General features: G+C 41.3%; 3 protein-coding genes across 12 annotated transcripts in view; all 3 read left to right on the top strand.

The window, feature by feature from the left end:
- Window positions 1-4,974, top strand: part of LOC102304260 (lysophospholipid acyltransferase LPCAT4) — a 25,596-nt gene extending 20,622 nt beyond the window's left edge. Inside the window, exon 15 of the transcript XR_006053142.1 lies at window positions 4,840-4,974. The gene's annotated coding sequence lies outside the window, so the exon portion shown is untranslated. The remainder of the gene's footprint in view (window positions 1-4,839) is intronic.
- On the top strand, window positions 203-5,159 carry nop10 (NOP10 ribonucleoprotein homolog (yeast)). The gene is made up of 2 exons (XM_005949306.3): window positions 203-457; window positions 4,840-5,159. The coding sequence occupies exons 1-2, from the start codon at window positions 404-406 to the stop codon at window positions 4,978-4,980; spliced, it is 195 nt and encodes a 64-aa protein (XP_005949368.1). The 5' UTR covers window positions 203-403; the 3' UTR covers window positions 4,981-5,159.
- A 2,325-nt stretch (window positions 5,160-7,484) lies between these two features.
- Window positions 7,485-15,335, top strand: part of LOC102303330 (solute carrier family 12 member 6) — a 28,807-nt gene continuing 20,956 nt past the window's right edge. For 3 of the 10 annotated variants that reach the window (XM_014329950.2, XM_014329949.2, XM_042215052.1), the window contains exons 1-2: window positions 7,486-7,629; window positions 11,900-12,641. In XM_014329950.2, coding sequence (XP_014185436.1) covers window positions 12,422-12,641 — 220 coding nt within the window. In that variant the 5' untranslated portion in view covers window positions 7,486-7,629; window positions 11,900-12,421. The other 7 variants (XM_014329946.2, XM_014329947.2, XM_014329941.2 and 4 more) reach the window with 7 other exon arrangements.

Genomic DNA, 15,335 nt, shown 5'->3' on the forward strand with positions numbered 1-15,335 from the left:
GGAGTACAACATAATCATTAATGGAAAAAAGCAAATTATGCAAGAAACTTCAGGTTTAATCTTTTTATCTTATCTTATTTTATTTTTTTAAATTGGGTCACGTGACAATAATAAGCGATCGCGTTAATGGCAACAGAGTTCGGATCTTGTCTCCAGGGTATCGTTTGAGATTCAAACGGAATGCAAAGGGTAGAAAAAGCTAGTGAGACTTCGTTTCCCAGAATGCTCTAAGTGCTGAACCGGATATCCGCTCTTCCGTCCCATAGCGAACCAACGTCCGCTGCACGTGGAAATCCAAGAGAAAAGAGCGCATTACAGCAATTTTTGCGTTGTTTTCGATATAAACAGCTTCGTATACATATTTTGAACCCCTGAAGTGTAAAAACAAACCAGCTCGGTCGGGATGTTTCTGCAGTATTACCTGAATGAAAACGGGGACAGAGTCTACACTCTGAAGGTAAAGTTGTGTTTATCTCCGACATGTTTCCCTTTATTCTTTGTAAACGCGTCTCCGCTGCTAACGTTAACGTAGATGTAAAGAGCTGAAACACCTGGGAAAATGCCCAACTTTAAAATATGGTCTGTTTTTTTTATATTTATGTTTGTATACAGTAAACATTACAGCAAAACGTTTCGGGGATTTTATCGTCACGAAGCCACCATACGCACAGTTTGTACAGTCGCATACGTTTAAAAACCCGAGTGGAGTATCACTCGATAATTGTCATAGCTTGAGGTAAAACTGCTTTGAAATCAAAATAAACACGACAAAATACAAGACGTATGCGTTTAATTAAAGCTATTAAGTAGTAGGTCAGTGTAATATAGTGAAATATGTCAAATTGAGCAAGTGAAACATAAAAGTAGGTGGCTGAAAGTAGTAAAACACGACAGTTAACAGAGTTTATTGGGCAGAAGTTAAAGTAGGCTTTGGCATGTAGCTCAGGTGTGGTGGGGCAGTGTGACTTTGCAGAAAGTTGGAACAACAGTTTTCTTTAATATCTGTAGTGGACAGGCTGCTATCTGCTGACAGCCCGTCTAGCGCTTGACTGGTCACAGCAGAGCCAGCTCTATAAGCAGCTGTATTAGAAGAGCTCATTATAATTGTCGCCCCAGTAAATTTTGTATAAATGTGAGACCACCCTTAATCTAATCCAACAACGAGGACTGCACCTCTTCACCGTAGTCCAGCACTGCTCTGGAGTGTGCCTCAGTAATGCAAACCAACCAGGTAACCTCAGCGAGCAACCCATGCACAGATTCAGTGTCTGATTTTCAGGTATCATGAGATAATTTGGGACGTTAAGCTTTCAGTTTTATTTGTCATATCGTTAGCTTCATAGCATAAGTGCCTAAGTCATTTTTTGGTCAAATTGAAAATATCAATTAAAAATATGCATGTGATATTTAGAAAATTAGTTTTGTCTTGTTTTCCGAAAACACAAAAAAATGACTTAGGCACTTATGCTATGAAGCTAACGATATGCAAGTTAGCACAGGGTCAACATCGCAAAGAAATGTATTTAATGAGCAGAAGACAGTCACTCAGCAGACTGGTACAGTAGAAAAAAATAAAATATAATAAAAATAAATAGAAAAATAGTAAGAGCAAAATATTAATAAATGTAGTAAAAGAAAAAAGAGATTTTCAGTTAACTGACTAATATATATATGTTGTGTGTATATATAAATATATGTACACACTAGTGATTAAATAAAGAAAATCTTAAATAGGAATGGGGGGGGGGGGCAGATGGGATATTGCACAGGAATGAGCAGCAGTACAAACTAAACAGTACAAAAGTTTTTGTTTTTTGTGGTAGTGTTACAGTATTGCACTTTTTAAAAAAATATAAATACCAATAAAGTGGAGTGACCAGTGCAGATTAAACAGAGTACTTGTGAAGCTGCAGGGTAGCTTCTGAGTGCGTCCTGTGGAGAGTGTGTGTTTAAGTGTTGTGGTTGAGGTGTCGTATGGCTTGATGGTAGAAACTGTTTTTAAGTCTTGTAGTCCGAGCAGACAGACTCCTGTAACGTCTGCCAGATGGTAATAAGGAGAAGCGCTGATGTGCTGGGTGGCTGTGGTCCTTGATGATGCTGTGTGCTTTACAGAGGCATCGCTGGAGATAAATGTCCTGAATGGCAGGAAGCCTCATGCCAGTGATGTGCTCTGCTGCCTTCACCACCCTCTGTAGTGATTTACGGCTGCTGGCAGAGCAGCTTCCGTACCAAACTGTGATGCAGCTCGTCAGCAAGCTCTCGATTGCACACCTGTAGAAATTTGAGGTGATGTTGGCGTTCAGCTTGGAATTCCCACACAGCTAAGCAGTCCTTACCTTAGAGCGTAACTCCTGCTTCCCCTGCGGTCCGCTCTTGCTTCCATCTTCCTCCATCTCTTGAGTGTGAGGTTATCACACATTAACTTTTAAGCAGACAGATCCTGGGTTAGGACTGCACAGACGCAGTTTCTGTGTTTGGTGGTATTCATCGGGGTGTTTTGAAATTAGCTGCGATTCCAGAATAACCAGATATGTTGGGCACATAAGAGGGTATGCGCCCACAAACGAATGCTTGGAGTTGCCCTCGATGCGTTTCGTCCACCGTAAGGACATGTCCAACACTTGGCAGTTTTTACTTAAATGCTTTTAGTCGACTTTGAGGTACCTCATGCTTTTTTTGTCACATTCACTGTGAGCATTTTCTTGCGAGACTTCCCTGTAGCTGTCGTGTAGTTTTATCTTTCTTCCTAATAAATAAATGTACATCTTGGGTTGCTTTTCATTTTAACCATGTTGTTTATTAAATCTGCCTCTGTTGGAAAGCCCTTTCGACAGCAAGGGCGTCTTGCATCCTGTGACTTTCCAATCACCTTGAAGGAAATGAGAAATTATGGGCAAGTTTTAGCTCAACAACTGTTGGTTACCTATTAGTTAGGTCACAAGTGAAGAAACTCTTGTGCTGGCTTGTAAAGTTGGGAGGTGGTCTAGTTGCCTGGGGCCAGTAAACACACAGCCTGAGGCAGAAGCAGTGTGCAGACACAGGAAATCTCAGTGATTGAATGTTTTGTACACTCAAAGAAAAGGGAACTGTTGGAGCTGTTCTTTCAGATATAGGTTACTGGAGAATGGTTTTATTCCTCCAGCCCACTTAAGATCAAATTGGTCTGAATTGGGAGCTTTATTGAGGAATATAGGGCTCAGACTGGACAAACAGTGAATTCAGATAATAATACCATGACTCCGACAATTGCAACAAGATGAGTGTGAAGGTGTTGGACTAAATGAATAAATAAGGGATACCTGGTTACGATACATACAGTAAATAAATGGGAACTTGACAGTGTTGTGTAAATGGTATATAGACAACAAAACGGTGTATACAGCTCGATTTGGTTCAGCAGCAGTAATAATGGATGTTTTAAGTACAAACACTATGAGAGTGTTGGTGTTACAGAGTGACGGCCTGTGGGAAGAGACGATCCAGGTGTCTGCTTGTTTTGGCATGAAGTGCTCTGTAGCACTTACCAGTGGGGAGGAGTTGGAACAGGTTGTTTGCGGTATGTCTGTGAAGGTTCTCAGGTTGTGATAGGTCTGCAGTAATTTCACCTGCTTGTTTCCTGACTCTGGATTTGTATGCATCCTGCATGGAGGATGGGTCGACACCAACGTTTGTTTGTTTTACCTGCAGACCCCAGTGTCTGTTATAGTCTGGTCTCGTCCTGTTAAATCCAAACCATACAGTAATGTTTTTCAGAGTGCAGAGAATGAACTTCTTGCAAAAGCTCAGGCTGTTCATCCTCTGCTGTGTCTTCTTGATGATTTTGTCTGTGTTGGATTCTGGGAGGTTCTGGATCCCAGAAACTTGAAGGTTTCCACAGCACACACAGTGATGCTGAGTAAGTAATTCCTGCCCCTGTGGCAAACATTACGTCTTTAACACTGGGACGCGTCGTGTCACTTGAACCAGACATGCACCTCTAGATTTTTGTAACCTGAAACATTGTGCAGATGGCTTGAAGACATGAGTGTAAGATCATTTAAGTTTTTAACGCCATTTTAATGATGTTCCATTGCAGATGCTCAGAGATTCAGTTACCTAGAGGAATATGTTTCAACAGTTTGAAAATATGAGACTTTATGGAAACCCCCCCCAGAAAAGTTCAGCAATGTCTTTGCATCTAGTTTTGACTTCTCCTCTGATATCAGCTCTGTAATTGGCAGTATTTTCTGAGTGGCGACTCCTACTGTTGAGGAGAATACTGCAGTGCCTCAACAGTGAGTATAAATGGAATTGTCTGTAACCGTTGCGGAGGGTGTACCGGCACCTTGAGGCGAGGGGGAGGGGTGGGGGTGTGCTGAACAGCTCCAACTGAAGTCTCCACATTTCTGAGCATATTCAGCTCAAGATTGTTCTGATTACACCACAGGGACAGCTGTTCAACCCCACATCTGTATGGAGAGTCATCAGTCATGTCATCTGCACATTTCATGATTTTGACCTACAGGTCTTTAGTGATGCGGTTGTTTGTGTAGAGGGAGAGGACACAACTCTTGAGGCCACCACAGCTGATTTTTCCAGGTGCTGGATGTGGTTCTCCTCAGCGTCATCTACAGCTTTTGCTGTCTGTGTCTCAGGGTCCAAAACTGGGCTATGAGGACCATGACTTCTGACTGCTGCAGTTCTAAACTGGTCCTGGGTCTGAATGGTTGTCTCTCTCTCCCTGTGTTAGCTCTGCAACGCCGCCAGCTGTCATGGAGAAATCTGAAAACGTACTGAAAATCTATTTTCATGATTTGAAACCCTTAAAAAGCACAAGCACACTCTTTTCTCTTTCCACAGAAGGTGACTCCAGATGGGGAGCCCACCAGCTCGGCCCACCCGGCTCGATTCTCCCCAGATGACAAGTTTTCCCGGCACCGGGTGATATTGAAGAAACGCTTCAACATACTGCTGACCCAGCAGCCCAAGCCTGTCATGTGAGGAGGAGGAGAAAGACATACCAGGATGGAGCTACAAGGAGAAGAGCGAGAAAACACCTGAGCCGGATTTAAAGGACTGCTCGTACCCTCTATTGATGCGATGATGGAATTTGTTCATATTTTTTTAAGGGTGGCGGTTTTTAATTTGTTCATGCTAAATAAATCTTTGTGTCATAGCTCCTCACGTGTTGCCTGTGTGTCTAAAATCCAGACTGGCTGACAGCTTGTTGGACAAATGAAGCATTTAAATGCAGATAGTCTTTAATGTGTCACCAACCTACCAGCCAGGGGGCGCTGTAGTATGAAGGTTGTCCTACAGGATTTCCCTATATCCAAAATAACACGATCACGTAATTTGTGGCATTATGAAAACACACAGCTGATGATAGATTTGAGGAAGCACTTTAGCTGAGCCTGCAGATTTTCTCCATTTGTTTCCCAAGACAGCCATAACTTCCTCTCAAAGCTTTCTTTTTTTAAAAATCATTCTTTTACTTTTGCAGCCAAACACTGGATCGATTTGTAGATATACGACAGCCAGGTGACTCTTTGTGTGTGACTGCACAGGGTTTTTTTTTTGTTTGTTTGTTTTGTGTTGTTTTGTTTTTTTTAATATATCTTTTGTCCACCTGTCCCACATTCTGATTGGCTCCATTTTGAAATTCAGTGCTGTTAGAGAAGACACTTTAAGTCCTGACTGGTACTGAGTGGCTGTGATCAGAGGTCTCCAGCAGGTTAACACTTCACTTGTGTTTTGCTGCTGACAACATGTTAAAGGTGGAACTGCAAGGGACTCCAACATCACAAGATGTGTGCACAACATGATGCAAACTAATAGAAAGGAAATGTAGATGTCATGGTGTTGTACCTTGGAGTAAACAAGAGGATATTATTAAAAAAACAAACTCAAACAGTATTTATGCTATATGTTGATTACTGCTTATTTAAAAGAAGCCAATACAAAGAACTGGTACAAAGCTGACCTCCAATTGTTAAATAATGGATGGACATTGTGAGGGAAGTCACCTTTATGTCAGCTGAATAATGTGCTACCTTTTTCTAACTTAGATGGATTAGAGAACTATAACTTGGTGAATAGTTTTTTTTTTTTTAAAGAATTTGTCTGCTTTCTTAAAATGTGACAAAGTTTAGAAAGGAAAAAAGTTGTAATTCAAAAAAGTGCATTTGGACTGACACCCATATTTTTGTGGGAAACAAACGGCAGTTATTCAGACCAAAAGGAGAAAAGTACTAAAATTCACCTCCTTATGTTCATTGAATACTGCTAAAAAATTTAATTTAAATTAAGGGACCACTCAGTCATCACAAATTAACCCAAAGTCAGTTAAACTTCAGGGAGATCAGAGTGTACGGTTTGGAAACATAAATCATTTGTAGAAAGCCAATAAGAGGAATGGTTTCTCAGACTATTGCTCTTTCCTTATCCCTCCTCACTGCCGTTGTCACTCCTGTTAGCCTGAGGGATCACCTTGCATGATTAGATGATGAATGGTGTCCTGCTGGATCTTCTCCCAGTCCTAGATCAAGATATCTGTGGGCTCCTGCACAGCATTTCTGACATGATGAAAGGTCTGGGCTCCGCTCTGGGGTGTGTGAGGGACAGTCACACCCAGAATCTGCCTGCACACTCTGATCACAAGAGGCCTGATATCTTCCCACATGAGATGAACCCTGGGTTTACTGCATCAGCATAAGGTGTGAGGATTTAACCCCAGCACATTTTTGACCTATTTTCAGGCTGACTCTTATAAAGACAGATTAACATGCCTGAAGTTGAACCGTTTTACACTGAAATGATCAAGCTTTCCCTTCATTTTCTTGAGCCATATATTTACTTAGTACTTATATTTACTTAGTCAGATTAAAATCAAATTACCCGTAAAAAGTACTTAAAGCTTTCCCAGCAGAAAATACAGTGAAACAATGGAAAGAATTTATTACTGAAGTATTTTTAGAGGAACATACAATTTAATTCAGAAAATAGCAAAGGGCATAGTATTTCAGATATTTAATTTTACATTCTTGAATTGTTAATGCACCGATAATTTATGTAAGTTACATATTTTAGAGCCAGGTACTGGTTCCCAATATGTGGATTTGGGCCTAGTCCAAAGGGTCAGACGATAAGTGTGAGGAAAGAAGCAAAACTAATGTTAGCTGACAGAAGTACTTAAAACGTATTTTTAATATGGCAAAGTAACTAGTAGCTACAGCTTGCAGATAAATATAAATAAAAGTACCAGAAATGTATCACAAATAGCAAAAGAGTGTGTAAAAAGTAAATCGGTATTAAATCTGGTATTGATCAAAAATATATTTAAAGAAATAAGTGATGCATTTCATATTTTTAGCAGCACTGTTCGTGTTCACTGTTCGATAGCTAGCCGCTGTCTACTCGAACTACATTTCCCAAGTAGCTTTTACCCCGTGTCTGTCACTACGCATGCGCAAGACATTGGAGCGACGGCGAGGAATAGAGGACCCCCCAGGCGCTCGCGCGTGTGTATGGTTGAGTCGATTGAACAACCAAAAAAAAAAAAAGTCCCGAGAAAACCTGGGAGACACTCCCAAATTTTTAGTGATTTAAAACAGCCATATGTGCATAGGGCCACATGGAAGCCAGAGCCAGGTATGTGTTTCATGTGATAACTGTCTGAACTCCGGGCTTTTTCTCTATCGGTGAGGCAGCCGGGGCTCCGCGGAGTTGACAGTTTATGGCACGGCTAGCCGCTGAGCTAGCTTCGGTTAGCCGCGCCGACTGTAGACGAGCGGCTTCACCCGATACGACCTCCACGTATGAGTGTGTGTATTTGTTACCACCTATGGATATCTGGTTGATGGGTCGGCGCTGGGCGTGATGCTCTTCGACACAAGACGCTTGGTTGAAAGGAAAATCACAACTTTGTGAGTAACGAGCCAATTACCCGGCCGGTTTATCCCGGAATAACCACACGTTTTTGGACGTTTTTTTTACGCCTTATTTTCAAGCCACTCTTAAACATATCCCCCACGTCGTAAAAATCGCTCTTCACGAGGTTTGAGTTAATGTCTGCTTGGCATTTTATCCTAACGCTGGCTCTGGCCATATCGTGTCGTCTGCAGGTGTTCAGTGACCGGTTCGAGCCAGAATTATTATGGCCAGCTTAATTGGCTTACAATGGGCGGTGGTTAGAGAGGCGAGCATCCCAGCCAGCTTTGATTTCCCTAAACTGGTTAATTAAAGACTTTTCTTAATTGGTAAAGGTGTGTTTGGCCATGTCCTCGTCTCTGGATCATATTTGCTTACAGCCGCATTACCCTCGTGATGGAGGCTGCCTGCCAAAAGCGCAAGAGGACCTAATCTCCCTAATTTGACTGTAAAGTTCCTTAACGATAGTAAAATTAAGGCAGTATTTTCACTTAATTGATCTCAGACCTGGGAAAATCTTGAACTAGGTGAGGTTAAAGCTAGTTACTGCTAATTTAGCTAAAAGAATAATCTTTAGTCATGGCGGTTAGATATGTTTAGGAGGTCAGGTAGCCTCACAGATATTGATCTGGGAGCTTGGCAAACTAATCCATGATCATTAATACTGGCCCACATTGGTAGCAAGGCATTATGACTGTCTCCTGATGCAAAGGTAACAGCTTAAAATACAAAAATAGGCCCCGAGTTAGCAGGAAAAAGGAACAAAATGTGCTCAATCCTTATGCTTGGACAAAAAAGGTGGCTGAATATGCTGTAATGTTATCTAAGTAACACACATAAGAGTAAATGTGTGTGTTTAACATATTCTTTAAAGGAAACCAGAGCCAGGCATTCGTTTCAAATGACTAATGTTTGAGCTCTGAGGGTTTGTCTTGGGCATTTGTAAGTGTTGATAAGGCAGCATTAATAAAAAATGACCAACAAAGAGGCACCAAAATTTTAGTGGCACTGCTTGGGTAAAGGGTCACTGTAAATAAATCACTGCTCAGTGAAAATATTGTAAACTGTATGCAGTAAAACAAGTGAAAATCAGTCAAACTAATGTACCCAAAAGTGCAGTGTTAAATATTCCAAGGTTAAAGCAATGCTATGTGTATTATAGATAAAATATTATAAGTAAATCCAGGTGTAATGGGAAGTTTGATGGCCACAGGTTGGAATGATTTTAGGTTTTCAGGTTTATTTATAAATGTTCTAGAGCCAAAACGCAAGAATTCACCTCTAAGTGCTTTATATTGTGAGATAACTAGGGCTGCACGATTTTGCATAAAATGAGAATCACGATTTTTTTTGCTTTGAATTGAGATCACGATTCTCTCACGATTTTCTTTTCCAGTATAAATATTTATTGCACTTATTAACTGCACATCAACTTCGTAACAGTTGAGACTGAACATAAAAACAATAAATAAACATAAAAACAACAAATGTCTCACGTTTTGTTGTTGCCGCAAAATGTTGTACTGCTTGAAATTCCGTCTCCGTTGCTGGACGCTGCGTGTATAGAGCAGGTAGTGCAACAATAGAAAAATAGTTGCGGGACGGCACTGTGTAGCGTTTGTCTAGGGTGTTGATCATTTTCCTAAATCCCTCGTTTTGCACAGTGTTGATGGGAGCCATATCTTTGGTCAGGTGATAAGTGATGGCCTCCGTAATTTCTTTGTGCCTGCGGGAGTTCGACGTGTATAGGGAAGCGCTGTATAAGGTTCCCGTTATTGATGTTTGGTGGTTGACCGTCCCGGTCCCGTCCCGGTCAACTACCCATTTTCTCCTGTCACTTTCTGAAAACTCCTAAACCAAATGACTCTGTATGAACAAGTACTTAGTGATAGTGGGGAGGAAAGACTCTTGGGATGAAGACGGACCAAAAGAGACACATGATTAGTACCTTCCAACTAGTGGATGACCTGCTCTTTCTCCTTCCTCGTCCTCTTCACATTGCTGGGGTTTTTTTTTTGGTTTTTTTTGTTTCTTTGTTTTTTAAACCAAGCTGTTGTCGGTGAAAACATCAATCTGGAGGTTTCAGAACAAGATTTCAGAAACAAGCTCATGACATCATGATCACTACGTCATTCTTTTCTACTGTCTATGAAGCCAACATTGGCAGTCACATAAAGGTGGTCATCAACTGGATAGGTCAGCCCAGGGCTTCCCAGTCTAGCTACTTTGGAAACTCGTACTATCTGCGCCCTGAGGTTCAAGTGTTCTTCTGGGAATAGTGATGCTATTTCCCAGGGATTCCATGGTGGTGGTCAGTATCATATAGTTGGTCTTGTCACATGTCGGGAAGCTGTTATTTCACTTACAAGATCATTGAACATGCAACAGTGAGGGTTACAGATGATTTATTTTACCACAGTGGTGGATCAGTATCATCACATATTTGAAGCCAAAGTATCTGTGTTATATCAGAAGTGTAATAAACTGTGCATCTGTGGATTGAGGCATTCTCAGCAGGGATGGATATATTTGGGTGGATATCCAAGCATTTATCAGTTCTTCTGTCTCGTTCTTTATTGATTCTTTTATGATTAATTGTGGAAAAATTTAAGCCTCCACAGGTTTGGAGAATCTGCAAAACTCTAAAGACAAGTAACAGAATTTGATAAAATCCTGCATGTGACTCAGGCATGCGAAAGCTCTGCTGCCATGAGTTTGATGGCGTCATTTAGTTACGCACAACTGTGAGAAAAACACACTGACACTGATAGAAGCATCTGATAAGCCTAGAGACATACAGCTCACATGGACTGGGTCATTTTGGAATCAGCCCTCAGTGGCAGTTTTAAAGGCCACTGCTTGCTCGTTGACCACAGCATGGTCACTGAATTGTTTCTACATTGCTCTCTGTATGTTGGCATCGCTACACATCAGCGTGAACTTAAAGTTGGGTTAGATTTAGACGGGTGTGTTGATCTCTAGTAGGAGGCAAGGCTCAGTCGTCTATCAGTGAATGTCAGACTGAAGATTGAGGTAGTAATATCAGCGCTGAGGCTCTGACATGTTCTGCCAGCTCATTCTATCACCTCACTGTACGTTGTGTGCTGGTGAGTTATAATGGAAACTAATTTAGGTGTAGCTCAAATATGGCTGGAGGAGGCTCACGAAAATAACCTCACGCCCGCCTCAGAGCAGATGCTTTTCACGCTGCAGCTTTCTTTATCTTTGAGAAACCCCCCTCCTTACCCCCTCTCCACCCATCTCGTCCACTTCTGAATGCAGACTGACAAAGACTGTTAGACGGGTAGCGTTATAAAACAGGAAAGAGAGGCCACGTCTGTGAATGCAGAGTGAGAAAAAACAGCCAGGAGCTACTGGCACAACCGGTTGGAACCGCTCTCTTTTAATAATTAAATTATGATTCAAGCTAAAACAACAATTCAGATGCACAATGTCCACCTGTGCTGGGTCACTTCTTTCCCTCAGGTTAGTTAGCACACTGGATATCTAGTTCACTAACCACTGAAGGCGCTGGACAACAGTGATGTTCACAGTGCTTACTGTTTCACACCTCCTTTACTTAGAGAGCAGTCATGCTGCTCTGAGAAGATGATACTTGTGATGAACAGTCGTTTTCATAGAGTTGTTTCATTGGCATGTAGAGAAATGTGTGGGTTTTTTATGTTGAGTTAAGAAGCACCATGACCGATGCATAGATGCATTTTATGGTACAACAGAAGAAGTGCTTGGTGTTAACACACACTGTATATAAAAGATGGACACATCCAGCTCTCCCTCATTGGTTTATGGATGCATTTAGTATTTTAGCTGCTGTTATTATCTTGTTTTTTTTCAGATTTCTTTCAGTTTGTTTGTTTCTTTTAAATTTAATTCTGCTTTATGTTTTTCCCGTCTGTCTGTACCCCTCACTGTACCACTTTCTTCCCTTCCTTTGCCCTGGCTCTGACCTCTGTGTGATATCATTATAAAGACATCTTTACCTCTAAGGTTGCTTGACAGACAAGTTTTACTTATGATTACTTGAGAAATAGCAGAGAAAGACAAGTTTAATGCACTTGACTGCTGAGCCATAGGAATTGAAACAAAGTGCAGGTAGAAGAGAGAACGCACTGAGGGCAGTTTAAAGATTTAGCTTGATAATAAAAGACAGCCTCAGCTGTTTGTGTCATATCATGTCTCAGTTTTTATTCTACACATTCCCAAATTTATAGCCAGGGATTTGATCATTTTGTGCTTGTGTCACTGGAAACATTTATTTGTTGTACCTTTTCTTTCACATGCCGTGTGGAAGAAGTCTAGTTTGCTTAAATGGAGAATTTCAGCGTCAAAAGGGCAAATTGTAGAGGACGCCATTACCTCAGCATCAACTGCAAAATAGCCTAGCTTAGCTCAGCTCAGCTCAGCCCTGCTGGCCAGTCGGTGACTCCTCCTTCCCCTTCCCTCTTCTCCCACATAGTGCCCCTCCACCCCTGTCTCTTTCAAGTGAGCTATAATGGCATCGGTGCGCTTCACCGTGACGCCCACTAAGGCGGAGGACCTCCCAGGGGGGTCAGACCTGTCACCTGACATCAGCCTGCGCTCCGGTTCCCGTGTGCGCTTTGAGTCAGACAGCGCCAACCGAAGTGACCCACTAAGCGAAGTTTCTGGAGGTGTGACGACGACTTCTGCAGGAGGAGGGGCTGACACCCCGGATCACAGCAGCATAGACCAAGGTGAGGATACACACACCTAACACAAAGACATTTCTTTTTAACTGATGGTGTTTATTCTTTATTCTTGAGACATGACAGCTGTCACGTCCTCTTTGAAGTTTCTTCATTGGCTGCATTATGTGTGACAGGCCTGTGCAGTGACCATGATTTAACCATCGGAAAAGGGGGACTGGGATCAGGCTTATGTTGCTTAAGTCAGTGTGTTGTTTCCTGGCTTTTGCTACATGATGACTGGTTTTTAAAATTGATTCTGATAAGGTTTGATTGATTGATTTTTTTATTATTTTTTTTGTGGAAAAAATTTGACCTACCTAACTTTTCAGCTCGGTGTCTGAAAACGGTATGGCAAGAGAACAGAAAAAAGCTTTGACATGTCACTTCCTATGTGGCATGATGTCTGCGTCATTGACTTTGCAATGTCCAAGTGTCAGAAAAACATCCAGGCATCGACAAAAGATATTGATGAGTGTTTGAGGCTTATGACTATGAAAAGACAGGGCAGTTTGGATCCAGTTCCACCTGATTTCCAACCCTAGTCTGCTTTTTTTTTTGTTTTGTTTTGTTTCTGAATTTTACTGTCTAGTCTCTAATGCCAGTCCTTTTCCTGTCTTACTTTAGCCCCAGTTCAGTTTGTTTTAGTTATTTGTATATATCCATATATCCACACATTCTCTGTAAAGTCAGTTAAGTTGTGTTCAAGTTCATGCAGTTCACTTTAGTTCAGTTCACTTTGTTTTTGTTTTTATACCTCCAGACAGCAGCAGCAGACATCTCAGGGAACATAGTAATGTGAGATAAAGACTATGCAATATTAGAAAGGGAGCTGATAAAGGTGCTTCTGTGTCTGCTTGCTAGATGCTTTTTTTTCCAGGTTCAAGCATTTACTATGTTGTTATTCTTGGATCTTTTTTTAGTTGTCATTCTCAGGCCTTTACAGTTTTATAAGCACTAGTTGGGCTTTTAGTCCAGATTTTTATATTGATTGATATCCAATTTGATATTGATATCTATTGATTTAAAAAAAAAAATCTGATATCAGCTGATATTCTCTGTTTTGCTTTTGTTTTTTCCCTTTTAGACACACAACATAAACAGAGTTCCCTCACATTTGTTATGTGTAGTCATTTATGAGTCCTTACTGAGATATTACGACTCGCAGCTCTGCTCGACACCACTTGGATCAGCTGGGTTGTTGTTTGTGGCGTTCCAAACACGAGTTGTCTAGAGGACGAGTGCCCCCTCTGGTGCACAACCAAAACTACAGTCATAATGTGTTGAATGGTGTTTCTCTCATCTCTCTTCATTTATCTGCCATTTAAAAAGCAATACTGATATATCAGCTGTTGACATTGTTGAGATTGTAATTAATGTTCCTGACAGGGATCAGTGGGCACATTAAGGTGAGGATGAAGACTCATTCATCGCCATTGTTCTGAACCATGCTGTAGCATGTTAATTAAGTCATGAAGGCATTTGTAGAGGGTGATCTTCAGCATGTACTTCCTTTGTACTGTATGTTTGTGTATGGGTTTTTTGTTTGTTTGTTTTTCTTTTGCCTTTTTAAAATTTATTCTTTGCTTTGTTGCTTTTTCTTAATCCAGAATTGCTAGTTTGATTTGATTTGAACAGGAAGAGCAGGGCACCCGCTGGGCGTGGGTTCATGAGGGGAACATTAGTTATGATGGCTCATGTTAAAACTAATGCTGAATTCCTATGCAACAAATTCCCACACATGAACTAGTGAGACTGGTTTTCACCGGACACAAAGAAAGGTCTTCTACAGCTTTTTTTGCCCAGACTGTTCATTTTCTAGGAAATAAAAAGGGAAATGCTATTTTTAGATTCTTGAGATGTGCTCATGCATGTCTCAAGTTGAAAAATGCATTTTTAAATAGGTTTTATGGCTCTCTGGGCTGTTAAGCTCTCCATTTGTTTTTTTTAAGTGAGAACTTGAGGCCAGAGTGCTCCCCTCAGGGCTAGTCAGCCAATTGAGCAACAGTTGAACTTCACCATTATTGCGGTTAGCAGAAACTGAGAACAATAAGAGGATTTCATTCTGTTGTGATTGTAGCGCATGTTCCACTTCCCTTACTGCCACATCAGTTCTGAACTGATTCACTTCTTTCCTTAATCACAAACCCCTTCACATGCACAGATATGTGTGTTTTCAGAAGAATCCAGAAGAATAGAGGATAATGGTAAACGGCTTCCATTTTACTGATGTGACTGTGCAGGTGTCAAAAGGGGTTATAACCGTGCAGAGATGATCCGGTAAAGCTCTTGCATAGTAGTAAGCATGGCCCACGCTCTTTAATAAGCTTCCATAAATAGATATTAAGCCAGTTAACCCGACTGAGTTTCGGTCAAGCTTTAGTGATGCTGCGGTGGCCGTTTGTGAGTCTGTGCAGAAATAGCAGAGCAAGCGTGTTAGAGGAAGAAAAATGCTGTTGTAGAAGTAAATGAGCCAAAGTCCTGAAAGACAGGAGGTGTGGAGAGTTATTTTCAGAAAGGTCATAGACTCTGTGATCCATTAATGTTGACACCGATAAAGTTCCCTACTGAAGCATGCATATAGTCCACACACTGCTACATCTGGCTCCAGTAACTTTCTGCTCCACTGACTGTACGTTCTCACACACACACACACACACACACACACACACACACACACACACACACACACACACACACACA

Source organism: Haplochromis burtoni, unplaced genomic scaffold (genome assembly GCF_018398535.1).
Source record: "Haplochromis burtoni strain Fernald_Lab_line unplaced genomic scaffold, NCSU_Asbu1 Contig_648, whole genome shotgun sequence".
Classification (NCBI taxonomy): Eukaryota; Metazoa; Chordata; class Actinopteri; order Cichliformes; family Cichlidae; genus Haplochromis; species Haplochromis burtoni.

Excerpts from the sequence above, each read along its gene's own strand:
- nop10 (XM_005949306.3), top strand. The coding sequence starts at position 404 with ATGTTTCTGCAGTATTACCTGAATGAAAACGGGGACAGAGTCTACACT. Across the intron at positions 458-4,839 it reads ACAGAGTCTACACTCTGAAG|AAGGTGACTCCAGATGGGGA; the intron begins GTAAAGTTGTGT and ends CTCTTTCCACAG.